Source organism: Schistocerca americana, chromosome 3, assembly GCF_021461395.2.
Source record: "Schistocerca americana isolate TAMUIC-IGC-003095 chromosome 3, iqSchAmer2.1, whole genome shotgun sequence".
Lineage (NCBI taxonomy): Eukaryota > Metazoa > Arthropoda > Insecta > Orthoptera > Acrididae > Schistocerca > Schistocerca americana.
In genome coordinates this window covers 610,980,105-611,006,398 of record NC_060121.1, presented here as the reverse complement: position 1 = coordinate 611,006,398, position 26,294 = coordinate 610,980,105, and the positions used below count along the sequence as shown (strand labels likewise).

The 26,294-nt window shown below is 41.3% G+C and overlaps 2 protein-coding genes across 2 annotated transcripts in view; one reads left to right on the top strand and one right to left on the bottom strand.

Annotated features, from left to right (window-relative positions):
- The window catches only part of LOC124607437 (tumor suppressor candidate 3), a 47,712-nt gene extending 36,280 nt beyond the window's left edge, over positions 1–11,432 (bottom strand). The window contains exons 1-4 of the mRNA XM_047139766.1: positions 11,265–11,432; positions 8,621–8,793; positions 8,395–8,512; positions 8,174–8,314 (exon numbers count right to left, since the gene is read on the bottom strand). Coding sequence (XP_046995722.1) covers positions 8,174–8,314; positions 8,395–8,512; positions 8,621–8,793; positions 11,265–11,363 — 531 coding nt within the window. The 5' untranslated portion in view covers positions 11,364–11,432. The remainder of the gene's footprint in view (positions 1–8,173; positions 8,315–8,394; positions 8,513–8,620; positions 8,794–11,264) is intronic.
- A 74-nt stretch (positions 11,433–11,506) lies between these two features.
- LOC124607436 (hyaluronan mediated motility receptor-like) overlaps positions 11,507–26,294 on the top strand; it is a 130,442-nt gene continuing 115,654 nt past the window's right edge. The window contains exon 1 of the mRNA XM_047139765.1: positions 11,507–11,647. Within this exon, the coding sequence (XP_046995721.1) occupies positions 11,608–11,647 (40 nt within the window). The 5' untranslated portion in view covers positions 11,507–11,607. The remainder of the gene's footprint in view (positions 11,648–26,294) is intronic.

Sequence of the window (26,294 nt, the reverse complement as noted above, 5' to 3'; positions counted from 1 at the left end):
AGCACATTTACCGCTTTTTAGTGTTCTGATGATATTTTTAACTTCTTTAAGATCTGTATTTTTAAGACTAATGTCTCTTGGTGGTACATGTAGTTTCTGCACAACTAAATATAATGCATCTCGATTCATTTGCTTATTAGAGGGTGCAAAGTTTGTGTGGTGTTGAAAAAATGACCGTTTAAAACTGATACCAATATTTTAATTCTGAATAATTGGTCTGCTTGTGTCTGTATATGTGTGGATGGATATGTGTGTGTGTGTGCGCGAGTGTATACCCGTCCTTTTTTCCCCCTAAGGTAAGTATTTCCGCTCCCGGGATTGGAATGACTCCTTACCCTCTCCCTTAAAACCCACTTCCTTTCGTCTTTCCCTCTCCTTCCCTCTTTCCTGATGAGGCAACAGTTTGTTGTGAAAGCTTGAATTTTGTGTGTATGTTTGTGTTTGTTTGTGTGTCTATCGACGTGCCAGCGCTTTCGTTTGGTAAGTCACATCATCTTTGTTTTTAGATATAACTTAATATTTTGGATCTTTAAATCTTGAAACTAAGACAGTCGAAGTCTTTCAGTCTTTGTTCATTTTGTACATTTATTACAGGAAATAAAGGGAATAAAAAACTAGAAAATGGTTATTTAAGAAACTGGTTATTTTCAGTGGTTTTAACAGCAAAGGTAAACATGTGTGTGTGTGTGTGTGTGTGGGGGGGGGGGGGGGGGGGGGGGGGATGACAGAACTGAAAAACGGTTGTTTCAGGGATAACAGCCATCCATAGTTGGTACCTCACAATGGCACCACAAGCTGCAGACAGTTGCTGGCAGATGCAGCCACAAATGATGGTTCTGACAGGCTCTCACAAGGTCCATACGCTGCTGCTGGAAGACTACCTACGTCAGAGCACAGCACTGCTCGTTCAGTCTGTGATCGTCAAAGAAGGTAACAGCATCAACATATCTCAAATCCGGCACAGCTAGCATTATTAGCCATAAGCGAGTATCAAAGTTTAAAGTTAAATTAATAGGTGACTGTCCTTCAGTGCTAGTCAAGTATAACTGGTATTCTTTTACCCAGTGAAAGTAATAAATATGAAATGTCGTTCTAGTGGACAAGGACTTCATTCAAGTTATGTATTAGGGATTGAAGTGTTTTACTCCAGTTACTCATATTTTATGTGTGTTGTAACTGCTTGATCTCCTCCTGAGGTAAATTTTGGCTCACTATGATATATAAAAGTTTGCCGACACTGTGAGGAAGTAACTGTTGGATTTGCTGGTCAGCAGATTTGAAAGTGTCGCTGTTGGAGCTATTTTCTAGGGGTCTCAAATTCATTTGGGCCACTATTTTGATTTGTTTCTTGTTTATAAATATTTCAAATTGTATGTGTTTAAGAAAGAGTTAAATTTTCCATCTACACTGTCTGCTTTACAAATTTCTCCACACCATTCCCCCTATAATTTCTCCCTAAACACTGTTACTGTGAGATTGTTTATGATCCTAAGGTATAGTACTTTTGTTCTACAATGTGCAGCTAACTGAGTGGTATATTTTATTGATTTTACAGCTAAATCATTGCATACTGCTGGGGTGAAAAACAAATTGTCTATGACTGTGGGACCATTTCTTGCATTTATAGATGCTGCAGCTTTTTTCAATTTGTTTCTACACAAGTATGATATTAACTTCTATTCTGCTGAAATTTCATCTGTCCTATTATTTTCCTGTATAAATATGAAAAGTTTATCCTTTTTATTGACTGCCCAATAGTGTGACACAGTCAGCATATTTTAGTTCGCACAGTATAGATTGCTCTCTTGAAAGAACTTCTGCTCCAAGTTCTTACAGTATATGACTGCATCACAATCAGGAGGCGACATCACATATAAGGAAAACTTATGAAAGAATGAAGCAGACATGTGAAAAACAGGTAAGCTCCCCTCTTCCGATGCAGTATAACAACTTGCTTTGTCGTATGCCACATCTGTTTGTAAGAAGTCTGTAAATATTTGGTTGCATTGTGCTGCTTTTGTCAAATTAGAATGGCTTGTATTTTTACTGAGACTGATGCTGAAATTTGAAGATTGTACATGGACATTCAAAATTTATGATGAGATGAACCTACACCAATGTTTTTATTCAATTTGTATGGATTGACAGTTGCACCTTTACAGGATATTATATGCAGCTTTTATTGGGGGCTGCCCATTTACAGAAAAAGTTCCAGCATACTGTGATAAATTGTTATTTTTATATCATAACGGTTATGTTGAATGTGCAACACTATTGACTGTAACATCTGCGAACACAGTTTTTGTGTCTTTGTGAGATTTGAAGTTTTGTTGCTTGGTGACATTGCAGTTATGGTTTCTTTTGCGATACCAATCTGTTCTTATAATTTGTGTTAATATTCCTTGGCTTTCAAAACAGGGAAGAGAAAGGAGAAGGGACATGATCAGACGCGGCTGTGGTGTAAGAGCACTACAGCACACAAATACCCTAACTTTTGACACACTGCAGATTTATTGCCTATTTTTCTTTCAGCACCGTTAAATGTAACACAGATCAAGTAATCTGAAATCCATGGCACTAAATCTACTGTGCTATGCTACATTGTTACTCCTCTAGATTCTGTGAAACTTGGCATCAGGGTCATGGGCACATCTTCAGTTGTGCACATTTTTAGGAGCTCTTGCGCATACGCAACTGGCATGACATTATTGTCTTAAGAGCCAAATACATATGGATATGATACACAGCATGCACGGTTCATGGTGTGCACAGCTAGCCCTTACCACCCAACTACAAGATATATCAATGTCACCAGGTGGAAGCACACTGCAGCAGATTTTTATCCCATTTGCTTGGCATAAATCCTGCTAGACAGTAGCACACTCCTCCGTTGTCAGTTCACTCATTATATAGTAAAATTAGATTGAACATCAACATATGTTATAGTTATACTGAAAGAAAAACCTATTTTGTTGGGCTCTGAATGGGATAGTATATTAAGTGTTAGATTTTATCATATAGTAATCCATTTGAGGCACTAAGAATCAAAGTACATCATCGACGATTGTGAGACTGCAGCATTTATTCATGTTTCTGATATCTGTTTATCTTATGGTGGGTCAGGTTTATTTGTGCTGAGGCCCACACTGTATATATGAACATTTACGAAAAGCTGTCCCGCTTGTTTCTTTGATGTTGACTTAAATGTGGGAACGACAACGATGTGCTTTTGGCCCCTTTGGTTCTCAGTACCTTATTTTTATTCTAGTCCAGACTTGAATTTAATCATTTAATCAAATGGCAGTTTGTATTTGGAGTTGGTTGTTTACCGTGCAGGAATCTGCTTTCATGTGTAGTGTCAACACGACATCTGTTGATTCTGTTTTAAGTGCTAACAGAAAAGAAAATTATCAGGAAAAGTTATCTGCAAAGGAACTAGGGCCTCCCAGATCTGATCCACTGACAGAGAAAGTGCTAAAATCAAATAAGCATGACTACAAGTAAATAAAGAAGTATATAATAAGCCTAAGTAGTTGTGTGAGTGAAATGTAAGAATACCTGACTTTCAGCCTACAAGTTAATTCATTAACTAATACATGTGTTATGGGTCTTGTACATTTGTCCAAAAAAATATAAAAGCACAAAAACTACCACTTACACGAAAATGTAAAATGGAAAGCAATGAAAGCCCAAACGTTATTTCATTCTTGTCCTAAACTGCACTTAGTTATGTACAAAACAACAAAATTCCCCCAAAACAATTCTTTCTTTTTTGAGACACGTAATGTTTATTATTATTATTTTTGGCAGTGGCTGTAGTTGTATAAATATGTTGACAAGCGTAACTGTTATACAGCAAATGCTATATTAATCTCACACTCTTCATATTTATCTGAATCTAAAAATTTGTGAACATCCAGACTGTATACTCACAAGCCACCAACAGACATGATGTCTTAGCTATATGAATGCTGCTGTTAGTAGCAATTCGTATTCCATAACCACTCTGATAAAGGATATACCCTTTTACAGCTGGTTTCAATAAAAATAATGGAAGCAGTAAGTTCAGTTGAGGCACTTTTGTTGACAAGCACGTAAACAAATTATTGTCACTGTTGACCTTTCAGGCAATGTTATCTTTCACAGCTCACACACATAAACCCCAACAATTAAACAGTCTTAAAGCTGCAGGTTTGGATGAAGACACTTGTGTGAAAACTCAATAATGTCTTCTGTTTTTATTTTTTATTTTATGTGCTTGTTGATGGCTTCATGTCCCATACATACAACTGGTGGTTACCTTCACTCCTTTCATTATTTGCATTCCATCCAACCAGCTGATGTAATGGAGACTATTCATTACACAGCTAACTATTCATCCATTTCAATGTGTCACACACATTAATTCACTAAGAATTTTAATATAAAACTCAATGCTTCAAATAATGCACTTGTGACGGAGATGGTACTTTCAGAAATAACTTGTAAGATATGCTTAGGAGTCTCTTTTCCAAACTGGTTGGGATGCTCCTTAGATATTCACACAAGTGAGAATACAAGGGAGTTCCAGTTCTGTGTTATCCTATGAAGAGAAAGAGAGGTACAGACCATTGTGATTTGATTGTTCTTCATCATGGTGTCTACAGACAATGTTTGAATAAACATATGAATGAGTGAATGAAGACTTGATGATGTGTCTGGTGATGGACCATGCATTCCCTTTTCTTCCTCACCACTGAGTAACAGCATGAGAAGCCTCAGCAGTAAATGATTAATCGAGCATTCAAGTAACAGACATCTGAGGACAGATGTATGAGTATATCAAAATACAAAGTTACATAACTTGTAAGACGTGCCACAGGCTAATGCTAGTTGACTGTTTAAGGAGACCAAAGAGTGAAGGTTGCAGTCTCCTAGTCAACCTCCTTGCCCCTACCCCTGCCCCCCTCCCACAGCAGTAGCAGTGTACCCAGTCTACCCGTGTACACAGAAAATTCCATGTGCAAGTGTGAAAACGTGTTCCTATATATTTGAGTAGCACGTATCTGAGGCAGAACATGGGAACCAGCCTGTTCATCTAGTGGAATGTGGGAACTGCCTAAAAGCAATATCCAAGCTGACTGGCACACCGACCCATCACCGTTAATCCGGCAGACGAATTCAATCTGGCGAGGGTCATTATGTCCTGGTATCAAGATTAACTTAATGCATTCCCTGACAAAAATGTGAAGCACCCAGAAGGGAAGGAGGAGACAGAAAGAAACTTCTTTATACAAATTTTCAAGTATGACTGCACTTACCAGCAAAATATTACACTTCCTGTAACCTGGATACATACACTGATTCAGTTGCGAAGGGTGTCATAAATCTGTTGTATCCTCTCCTGAGTCAAGCTGGTGCACAACTGTTGTAACTGATCCTCAGCATACCAGATACTAGCAAAGGGTTGGAGTTGACACCTGAGTTGTTCCCACACATGTTCTCTCGGTGACAGATCTGGGGAGCTTGTTGGTCACAAGAGTACCTCAACATGACACAGACAGTTCATAGAGACAAGTGACACATGCCAATGAGCAAAGTTCTATTGAAAAATGGCACAACAATACTGTTGCATGAGAGGCAAGAACTCTGTGGTGTGTAAAGGGATTGTAAATTGTGCTCTGGTGAAGTATGTGCCAAGTAAATGGATTAAGGACAGAAAAGACTAACCATGGTTTAACAACGAAATTTAGAAAATGCTGGAGGAGCAAAGGCTGTTCCACTCTCGATTCAAAAGAGAACACGCAAATGATGATAGGCAAAAGTTAATAGAAATTCATGCATCTGTAAAAAATATTGATGTGTAAAGCATATAGCAACTACCACTGTCACACCTTAGCAAAATATCTTGCTGAGAACATAAAAAAATTGTGGTCTTACGTAAAATCGCTAAGTGGGTCTAAGACTTCTATCCAGTCACTGTTGACCAGTCTCGCGTGGCAGCAGAACATAGTACAAGGAAAGACAAAGTTTTAAATTTCGCATTTAATAAATTGTTTGTGAACAAAAGTCAAACAAACATACCATCATTTGATCATTACACAGACTCCCGTGTGGATGACTTAGTATAAGCATCCCTGGCGTAGAGAAACAACTGAAAGAGTTGAAAGCAAATAAGTTGTCATGTCCAGATCGAATCCCAGTTCGGTCTTAGAGAGTACTCTATGGCATTGGCTCCTTATTTTGGTTGCAAGCTTGCTTTTAACACAAAGCGGTGCAAAGACCCAAGTAACTGGAAAGAAATGCAGGTGATTCCTGTATATAAGAAGGATAAAAGAACAGACCCGCAAAATTACAGATCAATATCCTTAATACCAGTTTGCACTAGAATTATTCAACGTGTTTTCAGGCTGAACATACTAAATTTCTTTGAGACGAAAAAGCTTCTGTCAAATCAGCAGGGTCTTGGAAAGCACTGCTCATGCGAAACTCAGCTTGTTCTTTTGTCATGTGATATCCCGTGAACTATGCATGAATGGCAACACGCGGATTCCATATTCCTATTAAAAAAAAAATCATTTGACACGGTACCCCACTGCAGACTGTTAACAAAGGTACGGGTGTACGGAATAGGTTCTCAGGTATCCAAGTGGCTTTAAGACTTCTTAAGTAAAGAAGCTAGTACATTGTCCTCGATGGTGAGTGTTTATCAGAGACAGGAGTATTGACAGGAGTGCCCCGGGAGGTGAGATAGAACTGCTGTTATTTTCTGTATACATAAATGATCTGGTGGCCAGTGTGAACAGCTATCTGCAGCTGTTTGCTGATGATGCTGTGGTGTACAGGAAGGTTTTGTCACTGAGTGACTGCAGAAGGATGCAAGATGACTTATCCACAACAGGTCAGATTAAATGAAGACATCGAAGCAATTCAGAGGCAGGCTGCTAGATTCGTTGCTGGTAGGTATGAACAACATGCACGTATTATGGAGAAGCTTTGGGAACTCAAATGGTAATCCTTGGAAGGAAGGTGACATTCTTCTCGAGGAACACTGCTGAGAAAATTAACAGAACTGACACTTGAAACTGACCTCAGAATGATTCTATTGGCACCAGTGTACATTTTGCTAAGGACCACGAAGATAAGATAAGAAAGATTAGGACCATAACAACATGATAAGAGAGATTAGGGCTTGTACAGAGGGATATAGGCAGTTGTTTTTCCCTCGCTCTCAGAGTACCCTCAACCACTACCAGCCATAATCTGAAATCATACTCGATGACTCCCCACACTGTGAGAACAGGAGTAACATCACAGTGCCTCTCCAAAACATTGGAGGAATGGGACATTTTCCCAGGTTGCAGTCAACTGGCTGACGAAGGTCATTCAAGGTAATGCAGAACAGGGATTCATGGCTAAATACAACACCAGGACACATGTAAGCAGTCCCTGCTTTCTCGTCAAGGCTCCACTCCAGATGCAGATCTTTGCATTATGGGAGGGAAATTCCCAACTCTGAACATCTGCTAATCTCTGAACAATAGCACAGGAAGATGCAGAATGGTGAACAGAGTCCATTACTTGTTCTCAGATGTAAGATGCAGGTGTGAAGGGGTTATGGTGTGTTTTGTGCATGATGTGGTGACCTCCCTTGCGGTGGTTAGACGTGGTCAACAAGAACCTTGACCCTTCACTCTTGGACTCGTGCAGTCCAATAGTCAACCACTGTCACAGCTTAGTGCCTCACAAATCTGGGCACTGCAGCATCCAATCAGCAGACCAAGTGGAATCCTACAATTAGGCCTCTTTCAAATACTGTCAGGTGCTAATAAAAATATCTCACATCACTATGCAGCATCTCTGTGTCCCCCACAGTGATCACTCAACATCTGTCACTGTTCAACCCCATATGTAACATACCAGACCTGCTAACAATACTAAACTTGAACAACACTAATGCACTCTGGTGGCTGTTCTACGTTGCACGTAGAACTGGAACTCCAATCATTTACATACAAGGTGATGGTATCTATGTGTACACAATTACGTCAATACCTGACCATGTCTTCTGGATGCTTTACTTTTTGTTATAAATTTTGATTTTCATATTGATGTCTATTTGAACAGCAATGTGAGTACTGTAGTGTTATTGTCATTAAAACAGGTAATTTTAATGAAAGAAAATGAAGACAACCTGAATATCTGTCCTTTCACCAATCCACTTAGCTATTGCTTCTGCAGCAAAACCAACTCGTTGAATATCCATTGTATCACTCTGCTTAGGTTTGCCTTTGGGTGGAAAATGCATAAATACAGGAGCTGTATTCAGACGAAGCTGAAAAATGAGAGCAACTCAGTTAGGAATCTGTCAGATAGTTTAAAACAATAAGACAGGCATATAGCTACAATTTTTACCATTTGAAACACATCTGGACCTTCATCAAAATCTACTAAGGCAAAGAACAGCTTATTCGAATAGATCTGTGAATAACGGAAAGAGTTTGCAACAATTTGGAATTCATCATTGGCGTGCCTGAAACACACAAGAACATGCAACAAAATTTTATGATTATGTTGAGTACTATATTACATTAAATATAATGATGTCAAAGGAAGTAACTGCAGAAAAAAATTTAACTACCTGCAAATTGCACATTGTCTTTGTGGTGCCATTGCTGTAAACATGACAATTACAGAATAATTTCGAGGCGTTGCTTTAACAAAATCTCGAAATCTGTTTCCATTGAATCGTATGACAGATCTCTTGAGATTCATATCAGTCAGTTGTTGAACCCTCTCTCCCAGACTGAGAGCCTGTAAAATGAAAGGAGTTGAACACTGAAGCTGCCACAAATAATTTAATATGTAGGTACTCACACATACTTAGAAATAATACCAACCTTTTTTGAAAATCTCCTACTGTTTTGTGTGTATGTACAAGTAGAAGCATATTGACTGGATGATATATCACTCCTCTTTCAGAACTTTGCGACACCCTGTACCCATTGTCTATAGTATCTCTCACAACTCTGAGTAATAGATTACTTTCCACTGAAATTTGTAAAAGGTTAAAACTACGAGTTGAGCTGGGATTCTAATCTGACCTTTGTCTTTCGCATGTAACATGCACAATGAAACACACAAACACATCACAAAACGAAACTATATTCTGGGCAACCGCAGCTGTTGAAACGCACGATGTTAGGAGTACTTCCTAACATTATGCATCACAAAACTTTGGTAACGACAGTTCTGGTGTTAATTGTAGTCTTGCAGGGTGACTCGTCCAACTTCGGGGAAAAAATAAATAAATCCTTGAGAGTTCCAGGTATGAGGAGAAAGATGGCATCATAAGACGTTCCTGATATTTATGGTAAGTGTGAGGGATAGGGAGGACGGGTGAGCATCGATAATTTATGTGGAATAATATTCATATAATTAATATCGGGCTACTTTGAAATACTAAGTGTTTTAAATTTTGTAATTTATATAAAACTCAATGACATTAAATTTCAATACTAGGTTGAAAACACAGAATTCCCTGAGGTTTTACAAAATTCCCTGAGATTTCCCTGATTTTTCCAGGCAAAACATAATTCCCAGTTTTCCAGAAGACTTGCCACCCTGTCCCTAACACTGTATTAATCTATCACGAAATTTCATGACAGTGTACAACCCACAGTATAGTAGAAGGTTCATTTTGGAAACAACTCCTCGGCTGCTGCTAAGTTGTTTCCTGCTATATTTTTTCCTTCCAAGAATGCAAGTCCAACAAAATAAGTTGAAGAACTTATGTGGGAATTGAATGTGTCGAGTTACAGATGGATTGAGGCTTTGAGTTAGGTTCATGTACAGATGGCTCAGTTGTAACAAACATTACCGACAAAATGTTAAGATCTAGGTTTGAGACCCACTTCCGCGCAGATTTTGAGCTTGGTTGAATGTTTAATTACGGTGTACACTCCAGTACAGAGTTAGGTGTAATGTTCTAGCTACCTCCATATATGGAAGACACACAACTCGCAGTAGGCCTATAGGATTCCTACTACAAAAAAGTTGAGGCTATCACCTATTCCACAGAACTTATCAAAAGGTGATAGTAGGCCTGCTTCTTTATATATACACCTAGTATACAAACGTATTACACATTGACCGACAGAGCGAGGTGGTCCAGTGGTTAAAACACAGGACTCGGATTCGAGAGGACAATGGTTCAAACCCACGGTCAACCATCCTGATTTAGGTTTTCAGTGATTTCCCTAAGGCACTTCAGGCAAATGCTGTGATGGTTCCTTTCTTCCCCATCCTTCCCTAACCCAAAGGGACTGATGACCTCTCTGTTTAGTCCCTCTCTGAAATCAATCAATACTGGCTTGCTGTACCATCTAGTAGCAAGAGGGTACCAATAACAGAGCTGGTGAAGGAGGAACTCTTATCAGACTTGTGGAAAGGAGGAGGGTGTGGAGACAAAGCACATTATCTTATAAAATAAAACAAGACCTACTGAAAACTGACATTTATTTGTTATTGAACATACTAATGTGGGCACACTGGACTTAACAAAGATTAGTGAGGAGGAGGAGGGGGGGGGGGGGGGGGGGGGGGAGTGGTAACAGCTCTCCCATGCCCCCAACAGGGTACATCTTTGCCTAGTACGCATCAAACCTATAGGATGTTTTTCCTATTACATTAATGATGGCGCAGTGAAAGAGATGATATTTATAATATCTGGAATACTTGATACTTTATCATAATCTCTAAATTCTTTTGTGATTGTCATATACTGGCTGCATGTTTGATGTTGGTATTGGAGATTAGAGTCTTGCGTTTTCTGTATAGTTGTTCGTTCTGCATAATCTGTCATCTAAATGAGATAACTTGGATGCCCACCCGGGTCATTGCAATTTACGTACCTACGATTATAACCACACAGAGCAACGGAGCGTCAAGTATATCTACGTTACAGCATCGAATGACCATGCGCATTAACTGCATTAACACTACAAAACCACTGAATTTGGTAATTTAGCAACCGAGATAGCAAAGACTGAAAGGATATCGACATATTTTGATCTCAGGATTCGACTGTGTCTACGTGAATCCATGTAGTATGTGTATTAAAGGGCACACTCTGTGATTCTGGTCACGTTCCCAACCACTTAATCTAATCTTCGATGAAGTTCAAATAACACACAAAAATATCTCCCGAAGGAAACGAGGACATGGATCGAAGGTGACAATGTCAGCTTGGGTGAAGCATAGCTTTTGTGTTCTGTTATACATACCTCTTTTTTCCGTGCTTGAGCCTCTACCGAATGAACAACACATATTGCCCCTATAACACATACTATTACTATTATTTTTGAACACTTCATGTTTCCCATACTTTGTTTACGTGTCCGGCGTGAAACTAACAGCTGATGGTCGCCATATTTATCTTTTGCGAGCCAATGCAAAGCTACCATCGTTTCGATTGGCCACAACTACGCGCAGATGCGTGCCGCCAAAGTACTGGATGGATGGAAGTGGTAAAAGCATTTAAGTTTGAAAGCAGGCCGTTGAAGACGGAGAGCGAGCTAGTGAATAATCGTGTTTAATTGTGCGTTGACGGAGAGTTGAGAGCAGGAAATGTCTTTTCCGCGAGCGAAACGATTTACAGAAAAACCAAGTAAGTTTTTAATTCAATTGTGTATTGCCACGTATCTCAAAACATGCAGCAATTGAATTCACAAATAATGATATATCATCTGTGTTATTACATCTCATGAACTTTACCGAAAGTGTGTATCAGACAAATTGTTTTTTGTAAGACAGTTCAAAGTGTGTTTTATGGGAAAAGCCTGTTCTTGACAGCTGTCAGCAAAGTTGTCGATTTCTTTAAAGGACACTTTGACGAGGCACTAGGTATTCACCTTCTCAGTTGTCTACTAAGCCATCCATTTTTATTCTTTTTATTTTTTGAGTATCAGCTGCGGTTATTTCCCCAGACAAATAATATGTTGTGAATTGCCTATTTCTATGTTTGCTACGTATACGTTTATCACTCCACAGCGTGTTATTTACAATTCATGTTACTGTACTGCGGTACATCGCAACCGCGTTTCTTGCCGCAAATGAATTCTTGTATTATGAAAAACAATTTCAACATATGGATTTTCGCCTGACATATGAATACGCGCAAGAAATAAACAACTTGTGATACTCATAAGTTGACAAACCTACGGATACCGAACGAAAATAGAGTAGGGTAACCTAGTAGTATTTATCAACAGAAAATTGGGTATACAAAAATTGGGTATACCAGATGAGTGAAGCGTCACATTTGGTTTTCAGGAAGTCCACTTATTTCTGTAGTCGCACCTAAAAAGTTTAGGAGACTCATATTAAAGAAAAAAAAAAAAAAAAAATCAATAAAGAATCGCCTATTTTGAACATGTGGTGAACAGGCAAACAAAATGAAATATTATTCTTGTGCACTCGGGAATGGTTTTCTTAAGAGCTACAACTTGAATAATGGGCAAACTTTCATTTACTTCTGACACTTCCCAAGTGCATAGTGATTAACTGTCGTTTGTTGCACTTCACCCACTCATCCTGAAAAACTACTAAGACACAGTTAAGAAGGAAGATGTGAACTATGTTTTACTTGTTCTAGAATACTGGTACTTAGTAGTAGAGACACTGTGCATAGTAAAATGGGCTTCGCTGCTCAGCAAAGGATGGATAATGACTATAAAAGAACTTCTCACCTTCCTGACATGTAGCCTGACTTTCAGGCTGACCATATTTTGTCAGTGTGCACGTAAGATAATATTTAAATGCTTTAAAGACTAGTAATTTAATGTCATCTCATTCTAGAAGAATGTCTAGAAGTAGCTACTGGTATTCTTAGCTACTAAAGTAAATAATTCCAGGTGATCACTTGTGACTTATCTTAAGAGTCTCATGAACCTACAGTAGATTCCAGGGATGTCGTAGAGAACCTTGGAACGTAAATTCTAATATTATGCAACTTCTGTGTAATAAAACCATCAGGAATTAAAACACCTGACACACATTGCTTGAACAAAGATTTGTTGGGTGTTATAAAAATCAACAATGTGTTGTTCTTCACAACATACACCCGTGCACACACCAAATAACCAGAAGAGCATTTAGCAGTGTCGGATGGTACAAGATGGTTGAAATTCTGAGAAAAATAGGGATAAGCTGTAAGGAAAGACGGGTGATCTACATCCATACTCCGCGGAGGGTACTTTGAGTACCTCTATCGGTTCTCCCTTCTATTCCAGTCTCATATTGTTCGTGGAGAGAAAGAGTGTCGGTATGCCTCTGTGTGGGCTCTAATCTCTCTGATTTTATCCTCATGGACTCATCATGAGATATATGTAGGAGGGCGCAATATACTGCTTGACTCCTCGGTGAAAGTATGTTCTCGAAACTTCAACAAAAGCTCGTACTGAGCTACTGAGCGTCTCTCCTGCAGAATCTTCCACCGGAGTTTATCATCTCCGTAATGCTTTCGCGATTACTAAATGATCCGGTAACGAAGTGTGCTGCTCTCCATTGGATCTTGTCTATCACTTCTACCAACCCTTTCTGGTTCAGATCCCACACTGCTGAGCAATATTCAAGCAGTGGGCGAACAAGTGTACTGTAACCTACTTCCTTTGTTTTCGGATTGCATTTCCTTAGGATTCTTCCAGCGAATCTGTCTGGCATCTGCTTTACCGATGATCAACTTTATATGATCATTCCATTTTAAATCACTCTTAATGCCTACTCCCAGATAATTTATGGAATTAACTGCTTCCAGTTGCTATATTGTAGCTAAATGATAAAGGATCTTTCTTTCTATGTATTCACAGCACATTACACTTGTCTACATTGAGATTCAATTGCCATTCCCTGCACCATGCGTCAATTCGTTGCAGATCCTCTTGCATTTCAGTACAATTTTCCATTGTTACAACCTCTTGATATACCACAGCATCATCCGCAAAAAGCTTCAGTGAACTCCCTATGTTATCCACAAGGTTGTTTATGTATATTGTGAATAGCAACAGTCCTACAACACTCCCCTGCGGCACACCTGAAATCACTCTTACTTCGGAAGACTTCTCTCCATTGAGAATGACATGCTGCATTCTGTTATCTTGGAACTCTTTAATTCAATCACACAATTGGTCTGATAGTCCATATGCTCTTACTTTGTTCATTAAACGACTGTGGGGGAACAGTATCGAACACCTTGTGGAAGTCAAGAAACACAGCATCTACCTGGGAACCCGTGTCTTTGGTCCTCTGAGTCTCGTGGACGCAGAGCGCAAGCTGGGTTTCACACGATTGTCTTTTTCAAAGCCCATGCTGATTCCTACAGAGTAGATTTCTAGTCTCCAGAAAAGTCATTATACTCGAACATAATACATGTTCCAAAATTCTACAATATGTACAAGAGCTAAGAGGGAAGAAAAAGAGCGCAAGACCAGAAACGAACTATTTGGATTAAAATGGGTATAAGACAAGGATGTATTCTTTCACCTGTACTGTTTGATCTATACACTGAAGAAGCAGCAACAGAAATAAAAGAAAGGTTCAAGAGTGGAATTAAAATTAAAGATGAGAGGATATCAATGATAAGATTCGGTGATGACATTGCTATCCTCAGTGAAAGTGAAGAAGAATTACAAGATTTTCTGAATTGAATGAAGAGTCTAATGAGCACAAAATACGGATTGAGAGTAAGTCAAAGAAAGACAAAAGTAATGACAAGCAGCAAAAATGAAATGGAGAGGGTCTTAACATCAGGACTGATGGTCATGAAGTAGAAGTAGTTAAGGAATTCTGCTACTGAGGCAGCAAAAAAACCAATGATGGACGGAGCAATGAAGATGTCAAAAGCAGACAAGCACTCCCAAATAGGGCATCCCTGGCCAAGAGAAGTCTACTAGTTTAAACATAGGCCTTTATTTGAGGAAGAAATTTCTGAGAATGTACTTTTGGAGCACAGCATTGCATGATAGTGAAACATTGTCTGTGGGAAAACTGGAAAAGAAGAGAATCAAATCATTTGAGATGTGGTGCTACAGAAGAATGTTGAAAATTATGTGGACCGATAAGGGGTGAGGAGGAATTTACGAGAAAAGAGTATATGGAAAACACTGAAAATATCAAGGAACAGGATAGTAGAACATTCGTTAAGATATCAGGGAATAACTTCTGTTGTACTACAGAGAGCTGTAGAGGGTAAAAACTGTAGAGAAAGGCAGAGACTGGAATACATCCAGTAAATAATTGAGGTCACAGTTTGCAAGTGCTACTCTGAGATGAAGAGGTTGGTACAGGAGAGGAATTTATGGCAGGCCACATCAAACCAGTTGGAAGACTATTGGCTCGAAAGAAAGAAAGAAGAAAGGGGAAAAAAGAGAAAAGGTGGTGTTCAGTATGTGAATCTTGTGCTTGTTAAGCAACATTGATAGCGCAAGTTAAATCTGAATGTTTCCAGTGTAAAATACAGGAGACTACCAATAATCCCTGCATCATTGTCTTTTGGATATGCAGTTTGATTAATCGCCGCACAATTTCCAAATCTTTGCCTTTGAAAAACTAGATAGCAGTCCATTTTGTTTACCACATTATCAAACTACTCTTGTAATTGTTTGGTGCAATTATGAATCATTTCGTCAGATCCCATCATCCACATGAAATAAAAAGATAAGATTTTCATTGAAACACATACATGGATCAGCACTGCTCTCCTGTAAATTTGATTTCGTAAGATATTCTATCACACACTTATACCTATATTTTACTGATTTTCAATCTGTAAAAGTGTTAAAGCAATCTTCACAGACGACCTGTACCATCATCATACCCTGTATCTGTTACATGTAAATTTCTTTCTCCAAAGAACCATTCTGGAATGCCATTTTGACGCAGTGAAAGAGATGATATTTATAATATCTGGAATACTTGACACTTTATCATAATGTTCCAATTTTGGTGAACAGCGACACATCAAAGGGCTGTCATTGTTTCATACCTAACCTCAAGGCTAAATGTTTCAGAAAAATAGACTCCTGACTAAACCCTTTTGCAACTGATCTTGCCTTGTAGCAGATGAAGCTATTGTTGTTATCCAATTTTGTTGCAAACACTCATCAACCCAGCTGACTAGTTTCCAGATGCAAAACTTTTAATGTGAGTGCATTTCTTCATCCATTGCAGCTTTCCTATTTTCTGCATCTGAAGGGTTCACTGCTTTGTCGTAATCATTTGTATCTTTCCTCAATATCAGCACCTTTGGTTGCTCAGATTCATCTTGGTAATGTATTGGCCTTCTAATCATTTGACTGTTTTGCAAAATTTGACATCCATCTGTATTTTCAGCTCCACTTGGAGGTCATTTACATCTTCAGTCACTTCATTATGATCATGATGATATTAGATGGTGTCATACTTGTAAAATCATCCACAGTTGAGATGTCAATTAACTTAGCAATATCATTCTTCAGTGGTGGTTGTAAATCTTACGTCTTGACTGACAATGTCTGAATGTCTGTCAGGAAGGTATATAAGACAGCCACAGTCGTTATAGCCAAAGATTTGGCATCTAATTTCTTCCAATCCTGTGCTGCAATCCAGACAAAACATTCTGTCCCAAATACTTTCAGATGATCAGGCTGTCTCTTCTTTCTCAAAACTAAACTTTCCCTTAAACACTCGATGACCCGTTAGGTTAAGAGTATGAGATGCAACAAGCACAGCTTCACCCCACAAGGCTTTTGGAGTATACCTTGCTGACTGAAGTCATGAATGTACCATCTCACACAGAATCCTGTTCTTGTTTTCAGCTACTAAATTTTGCTGTGGTGTATACGGCACAGGCAGAGAATGTTTCAACTTGATTGATTCGGTATATCTTTTTACATCATAGTTATCAGCCTCATTGCCACCATCAGTTTGCAGTTCTTTAATATTCACTTGAGCTTCTGTTTTTATTGTCTGAATGAATATTGGTAACTTATGTCATCTTTTTGCCACAAAAGATGTCACCCTTAAACCAGGAACTTGATCCTTAAAAACAAGAAAATATCATAGCTTGCGAAATCCTTTTCTTCCATTGGACCACAGACTTCGGCAAAGACTAAATCTCCTGGGCTAGTTGATTTACGGTCTGTTACTGAAAACTAGTAGACATTGTTTACCTAGCACACAATCCTCACAAAATTCACCATTGACTTTTTCATCACTACTATATGCTGACACTAGTGATTGTACATGACATTTATTCTGATGCCCAAATCTCTCATGCTACATTTGAAGAATATCAGTAGCTCCTTTTACAACAAGACTTTTCATGCTGAAACGCTGGTAAATGTTTTTACATTGTTGGTTTGTTTTTGCATGACATGTAGATGTTAATGGTGTGATAATTAATCAGGAAGTGAAGACAGCCAGTCAGGAGTCAGATGCAGATAGCCAAATAAGATTCTGCTTCATTTGTTTTTCTGTGTAAATAAATGCACATTCTAGCTATTCTTTCAGCAAGATTGTAATACCAGACACTTTAAGTGCACTTCAACGTAAATATGATTGAAGCTGTGCTATTATGTTCCTGAAAGACCTTATCCTTTAAAAGAAATCATTGAAGGATGTCCCACAAGTTATGCATTAATCGACATTCTCATTGGGTGTCAACAGTTCACTCATGATTGGCCATCTTTATTTCTTGGAATTCATCTACACATTGTGCAAAAACTGCCAATGTGCATTTTGACCAAATAACTGTCACTGCTAAACAGTAAAGTTCATTCTTGCTTTCAGATAGAGCTACAGCAATTGGTATGTTGACCCTGTATAACCACATATCTTACTAGTGTTTTGATACTTTCATCAATACTTTTTTTGCAGCCTTTCTAACAGAGAGTAAATTACAAGCATCATCTGGACAGCACCACAGATCTTTGAAATATTGCCTAGTCCACTATCCCCAACAAAAGTTTCAGTATCAGTATGACCACTTCCAAATTCTTTGATGTGCACATTATTCTTAGTGCTGACTATTTTATTTAGTGCATCAAACGTCCGCCCCGATAGCTGAGTGGTCAGCGTGACAGACTGTCAATCCTACGGGCCCGGGTTCGATTCCCGGCTGGGTCGGAGATTTTCTCCGCTCAGGGACTGGGTGTTGTGTTGTCCTGATCATCATCATTTCATCCCCATCGACGCGCAGGTCGCCGAAGTGGCGTCAAATCAAAAGACCTGCACCAGGCGAACTGTCTACCCGATGGGAGGCCCTAGCCACACGACATTTCCATTAGTGCATCAAACGGATTCTACAAAACATACCAATCGCAACAGTTAGTTGCATGATGTATAGCATGTCTGTTAATAGACCGTTTGTCGTACACTGATATACCTACACTTGTAGCTAAATCAGACATTATGGACAACATCTTTCTTGGACTGAATTCTAATATTTTCATCCTCAATAACATTGCAGAACCACCATGACTAGGACTGTTTGTGGATAAATCGACCATTACATTTGCGTTTAAAAGACACAAAACACTATTTTATTTTTGCTCCAATGCTTTGATGGTATACTTCCCTTGGATTTTAGAAACACTGCAGATGCTACATTTGTTTAATTCTCTCCCTTGTATTCACAACTTGCAATTCAGACATATTTTCTACAAACAATGGAAAATCCAGGATGGAATAATGACAACATTCATAAAGGATAGTGTGCTAATCACCATGTAGTGGAGATGTTGAGTCGCAGGCATAGGCCCAACAAAAAGACCTGTCAACAAGTAAGCTTTCTGCCAAAAGGCCTTCTTCTGAATCAGCTAACATACATATACAGTCATTCATGCTAACACAACTCACACACACATTGTCTGTGAGAGTTGCAGTTGTGTAAACGTTGTATGTATGTTTTCTAGTTCAGAAGGGCTTTTGGTCAAAAGGTTATGTATTTAGCAGATCTAGTGAAATACCAAGCTAAATCACGTAAATGTGATCAAATCCTTTTGACAATGTCTGAAGTAAATGTGTACACAAATCACCTTCATCTGTTGGTTTATTTAGCATAGACATCTTTGTTTAGACTTTTATCAAATTTTGCTGAATCACTTTGCACACCATTCAGTATTATGGAACACACAGATTGACTATCATTGATCTGGTGCAAATTATCCTATACATATTTCGCAGTTTCGTGTGTGGCAAATCAAAGTGATGGTTTTGTATCTAGTGGCAAAAGAGACAGTTTTTCACTTTGGCATTTGCTTGCATTCATGTAGCTAATTTTGCAATGTGATTTTCGACATTTGCTTCTGGTTGGCTTAAAATACCACTTACCATGTCACAAACTGCATCATGTTCCAAAGTAACCTACATGAGAATACACTAGGTTATGCAGTTTTCTTCACCAATTAATTTTCGCCTACATCACTTGAAGTCCTTTTTCCCTTCCTGTCTTTATATCACACACACACACACACACACACACACACACACACACACACACACACACACACAGAGAGAGAGAGAGAGAGAGAGAGAGAGAGAGAGAGAGAGAGAGAGAGAGAGAGAGAGAGAGATATGATGATTGACTGTAAACTGTCCACAACAATGTAACATCGCAAGCTGCCTGTGTGAATTCCTCATCTGGTAGGACACCTTATTTAATTAAACATCTCTATTATCAATGAAACTAATGTGCTTAGCAGAACTGTGCACATGTGCTACCATGTCAGGAATTAAAATATCTAACAAATGTGCTGCTTAAGCAGAGATTTATTCTGTGTTGCAGAGTGTGTATGTGGTGTAGATTATTATTGAGAGTGGTTAATTAAGTTATTAATGATGTACCTAGTACGAAGTGTTGAGGGGTTAACTAAATCAAAGTGCCCAGGTAAGTTGAGTTGCAGCAAACTAGAAATGGGTTCTCAAGAGATATTGATCAGTACCATCCTAGCATTTCCCTTGAAATAATTGGAGACAGGTCACCATTTGTGTGACAGCTTGGTGCTATCATGAACCTGTCATATCTTGGATAACCTGCTCAAATGTTTGACACAGTGTGCTGTAACCTGTGTGATACTGAATGCAGAGAAACTTCATGTACGTAAAAGGTTGCTTAGCAGAAAAATGGCCTTCAGTGACACCGCTGCTAAACCCATGTATAACTAGGGATTTGTCTGAATCCAAACTATTTTACATTTCTGTACATCCTGTATATAAGACTGATTGCATGTTCAGATAGCTCAGCAGCATTCTGCTGACAGGTGCAGTGGTTCGTGAATATGGTTTATGGACCTCCAATCTCCAGAAGGGTTAACTTATGGCTTCGAAGCAACACACAAGATTTGTCTATTAATGATTACAGGATTATCACAATTTTGTGACTGTTTTTATTTATGTTGTGAAAGACTGAACAAATTTTCACTCTGCAGTGGAGTGTTCACTGATTTGAATCTTCCTGGCAAACTGAAACTGTGTGCCAGAATGGGAGTAGAACCTGGGTCCTTCGCCTTTCACGGGCAAATGTTCTAACGACTGATATATCCAAGCTTGACTCTCAACCAACCCAAGCTCTAGGGTCTGTGATGAGTTGTGCTTGGGGTGCTCAGTCGGTAGAGCACTTGCCCGTGAAAGGCAAAGGTCCTGGTTTTGAATTATGGTCCAGTCCATATTTTTAATCACTCAGGAAGTTCCACTGTTAAACTTTTCAAATCTTTTTACGGACCAGTGCAATTTTTTAAGAAATGAGTTTCAATTTGAATGTCCTTGCGGAAGGAACAGGTGATCTTGATATGTCCATTTCTAGATGTTTTTTGTCTATCACTGCAGAGATTAGTGACATCCTTTCTCCATTATGGTGCTATAAAGTGGGATTGTCGATTGGAGAATATACTGAGCTTGTGTGTTGGTCCATGTTTTAGCTCATGGCAGAAATCTTAGTCGAAAAATGTCAGTTTGTGTTTATGGAGGCTCAGAATTCCGGAGGACTGTGATGAACTGAATGTAGTGTATGATCAACAATGTAGAAAAACAGAGATTGTTACTTACTGTAAAGAAGATGTGTCAAGCTGCAGACAGGCACGATTAGGACACTTACATAAAGCTTTCAGCCACAGCCTTCGTCAGTAAAAGGAAAAAACACACTTTTCACACACACAGGCAAGCACATCTTGAGCACATATGACCGCCAACTCCAGCAGCTCGAGCCGGAATGCAACTATCATGTGGGAAGCAGGCAGCAATCAGGAGAGGGCGAGGAAGAGGAAGTGGAAAGGATAGTAGTGTATGGGTGGGGGACGAGGTGAACTCTGTGTTGCAGAATATGCAGAGACTGGAATGCACACAGGTGCAGCATTAGGGAGATTGTGGGCAGGGAGTTGGGGTGGGGGGAGGAGGGAGCGAAAAGGGAGAGGAGCAGGGAAAGATGGGCAGTTCCATTGGAGAGGGTTGCAAACAAAGAGCATGGGAGGTGAGAATGGGAAGGTGGTGATAGGATCGAGTGGGTGAAAACTGTTGGGTGGAGGGTGTGGGGACAATGTTACCATAGGTTGGGGCTGGGGTAATTAGAGGAGTGGAGAATGTGTTGTAAGGAAAATTCCCATCTACGCAATTCAGAAAATCTGGTGGTTGGGGCAGAGGATTCAGATGGCTTGCGTAGCGACGCAGCCTTTGAAATCAAAAATGTTATGTTCAGCTGCCTGTTGTGCCACAGGGTGGTCTACTTTGCTCTTGGCTACAGTTTGGCAGTGGCTGTTTATCCGGGTGGACAGCTGTTAGGTCGTCGTACCAGTATAAAAAGATGTGCAATGATTGCAGCAGAGATGATAAAGGACATGGCTGCTTTCACAGGTGGCATGGCCTATGATGGGGTAGGATAAACCTGTGAGAGGACGGGAACAGAAGTGCTGGGTGGTTGGACTAGGCAGGTCTTGCACCTTGGACTTCCACAGAGTTTGATTCCTGTGGCAAGGAGTTGGGATTGGAAGTGGCATAAGGTTGGATTAGGATGTAGTGGAGGTTGGCTGGTCCTCAGAAACCTGGTACTGCAAAAACACATCTTCATGGCACAGGCATCTCAGAACCACCTCTGCTCTCTCCCCAAGATACTACTACTCTGCAATGTGTATTCCATACATCACATCTCTGAAACTGAATCCCTTGCTCTCCAGCACTTGGAGGAGCATTCTAGACACCAACTCCATAAGTTATCCAACCTGCTGACATCCTACTGCCATCTCAGGGCACCTATGTCCATCACCTATCGTACCCACACTGTTCCTCTTTGTCCACCCCTCATGGCAGCAAAACCCTACCTAACTGACCTTTTCAAGTTGCCAAATCCTCCAAAACTCTCTACCAACTCTCCACCAAATCCATAGCCAAAATATTCCTGAAACACTGTTGTTAACCTCTTCACCAAAACCCTCAGCTCCACGGAGGCTCCTATCCAAAGGCCTCACCTTTAGCTCTGCACCCAAATTTAACCTCACTGGACTTGTCAAAGCCCTACTCTCCTTCTCCTGATCCCTGCAATGGAAGCACTTATTTGCTGCCAATCCCTCCAATCAAAACCAGACCAATTTCAGGACTGAACCCTGTCTTCCAGTTTGTATCACTATCCAACCATGATCTCTCTCCCCCCCCCCCCCCCCCCCTACCCCTCCCACCAGCACCACTTCCCCCATAACCACCCACTGGTCACCTTCCAGGAATTCCTTACCTCCAGCTTAGCCTCACCATCCTTCCCCAGGTCCCTTTTTCAAATCACCAACCTTTCTGTAGAAGAAAGAACAGCCATACGTAACCTCAAGTCCTGACTTAATCATCCTACTTGTTATGAACTGCAGTGACTACCTGGCAGAAGGCCTCTGACCCCCAGGGGGGTCCACAACTCTTTTGTGGATACGTGCGTAGCGAGCACGGGACCCCGAGCTAATGTGGCCCTCCTTCCTTTCCGGGCTGCATACCTGCCTTTTCCGCATCCTTCCCTCTCCCCCATCTTCGCCCCTCCTCCCCTCACCTCTGGCTCTTTCCTTCCCTTTCTCCCCCTCTGGGAGTATGGTTTGTGCCTACGTCCGGAGACGGACGCTCGTATATGTACCGCATTCTTCGCCTTCTCTGCTTGTATGTCTTCATCCTTCCTTTGTCCTTCTCTTTTCCTTACCTCTTCTCTTTACCCTTTTCTCCACTGCGGCGTTGGAGACCTCTCCTCTTTCCTTTCTCTTTCTTTGTTTTTCCCTTTCTCTTTCTTCCTCCCTGTGCGTGTCTGAAGGCCAACCCACGCATTTTTGTGCGTAGCTGGTGACGGGATAACGCGTAATTCCCCGCCCCGGGTAGACAGGTAGGACACGTACGTACCCCCTGGTAACAGCCAGGCCCAGGGAGGGGTGATTACCCGACCTGATACCTTCCGAAAGTGCCGATTGGTCCCTCCGTCCGTTTGTCGGCAGGTGTGACCTGAGGTGTGAACAATCACCTAAGGCGGGAGTGCCCTCAGAGAGGGTCCCCACAAGGGAGGAGCGCGCTATCGGAGACGCCGGTAATCATGGGGGATTCTTCCGCAATGGTTTCCTCACCTTCCACTGTGTCTGCTCACAAGTGTAAGTTCACAGAGTCTCAGCCACAGACAGTTCTATCATCGTTGCCACAGTTCCTTGTTATTTCTCGGTCTGACGAAGGTCACGACTTCTCCACGGTCAACCCTTTCATTATTCAGAAAGGTGTCGACGCAATTGCAGGTCCTGTAAAGTCTTGTTCCAGATTATGGAATGGCACCTTGTTGGAAACAGTCAGTGCCCTCCAGGCACAAAAATTGCTGCGTACTTCACTGCTCCACACCTTCCCTGTCTGGGTTGAAGCGCACCGCACTTTAAATTCCTCGCGTGGAGTCGTTTATACACGCTCCCTCGATGGATTGTCTGACGAAGAAATTCAGCACTACCTGTCTGACCAGGGCGTAACGGCTGTTCATAGAGTTATGAAAAGGGTTGACACGAACATCATTCCAACCCGCACTGTCTTCTTGACATTTGACAAAGTTCAACTCCCATCGAAAATCAAAGCAGGCTATGAGATAATTTCCGTTCGCCCTTACGTCCCAAACCCTACGCGTTGCTATCGGTGTCAGCGGTTCACTCACACCAGCCAGTCCTGTTCCAATCGGCCAAATGTGTTACGTGTGGCAAGGATGCCCATGAGGGTGCTTGTCCACCTCCATCCCCTCGCTGCATCAACTGTATGGGTGACCACGCTGCTTCCTCTCGAGATTGCCCTGTTTTTAAGGACGAAAAGCTCATCCAGGAAATCAGAGTGAAGGAAAAGGTGTCGACCTTTGCTGCTCGAAAATTATTCGCCAGTCGACAGCCCACCGTGCCTCAGACAGGAAAATACAGCACTGTCCTTGCTTTTCCTCGGCCAACAAAGGAGGCGGCCACGCAGACTTGCGACCTCATCTTTAGTGCCACGGTCGTCAGATCGGCCAGTGCAGAGATCGCCCGTTCAACCTCACCACTTTCGCCTGCCCACTCTATGGCTCACCCTTCATCGGTTTCTGCTAAATCTCGAGCCCAAAAGTCAGACACCAAGACTTCGAAAAAAGAGCATACTCGTGAAGATTTTTTACGTACCCCAACTTCACAACCATCGGTTCCTCCTTCTTCTAAACATCATATTTCCAAGAAGGCTACAAAGAAACCCAATTCATCTCCTTCTCCACCAAGGCGTGTCCCATCTACAGCACCACCTGGCGGAAATCGCCCTTGGCCGTCTTCTGTGTCGCCGAGGCGCACTGCTGGCGGCTGATCAACTGGCCGATCGCTGGTGGCAGGAGCTGCTCCTGAACAACCTATGGATCAGGATCTTCTGCCTTCGGCTGAATGCCATTCCATGCTGTTGGTCGCAAGCTCTGAGCAGTCGTTGAGTTGACAGCAACCTTGGTCACATTCCTCCATTTTCTGTTCACCCTATGTCCATTATCCACTGGAATATCCGCGGCATTCGAGCCAGTCGGGATAAATCGTCGATCCTTTTACCATCCTACTCGCCGGTCATCTGCTGTCTTCAGGAAACAAAGCTGCGTCCCCATGACCGCTTTATTCTCCCTCATTTTCAGTCCGTCCGATATGATCTCCCCTCTGTTGAAGGCACTCCAGCCCATGGAGGACTCACGATTCTTCTCCATGATACTCTCCATTATCACCCAATCCACTTAAACATTTCCTTCCAAGCTGTTGCCATCCGTCTTTCCCTTTCTGGATACACGTTCTCTCTTTGTACTGTATACATTCCATCGTCCACACCAATGGCACAAGCTGATCTCCTTCATCTTCTTGGTCGGCTTCCACCCCCCTATTTGCTGGTTGGGGACTTCAATGCACACCACCCGCTTTGGGGATCTCCACATCCTTGTCCACGTGGCTCACTATTGCTAGACGTCTTCCACCAAGCGGATCTAGTTTGCCTCAACACTGGGGTCCCTACATTTTTGTCTGCCTCCATGACAAATTTCTCTCATTTGGACCTTGCGGTCGGTACTGTTCCGCTAGCTTGGCGCTTCAAATGGTTCGCCCTTGATGATACACACTCGAGTGACCACTTTCCATGTGTCCTTAGACTGCAGCCTTAACTGCCATATATGCGCCCGTGACGCTGGCAGTTTGCCCTTAGCCGATTGGACACTTTTTTTGTCTCTAGCGACATTCGATGACCGTCACTTTCCCAGCGTTGACGATGAGGTCACACATATTTCCGACGTTATTCTTACAGCTGCGGAACGTTCAATACCACGCACCTCCGAATTGCCCCGGCGCCCCCCAGTTCCTTGGTGGAACGAGGCGTGCCGTGATGCAATACGTGAGCGGCGACATGCTCTTCGCGTTTTCCGCCACCATCGTACTTTGGCCAACTGTGTCCGCTATAAGCAGTTCCGTGCGCGATGCCATCGTGTCATCCACGATAGCAAGAAGGCAAGCTGGAAATTCTTTATTAGCTCATTTAACACCTTCACTCCCTCCTTGGAAGTTTGGAGTCGGCTTCGACAGTTCTCGGGCGCGCCTAGTTTCTCCCCGGTCTCTGGGCTCACTGTCGCGCATGATACATTAGTGGACCCCTTCGCAATTTCTAACTCATTGGGTCAGCACTTTGCTGAGATTTCGAGCTCTTCAAATTACCCGCCAGCGTTTCTCCCGAAGAAACGTGCAGCGGAAGTGCGACATCTTGCTTTCTCCTCTCAAAATCGCGAAAGCTACAATACTGTTTTCTCCATGCGGGAACTCCAACATGCA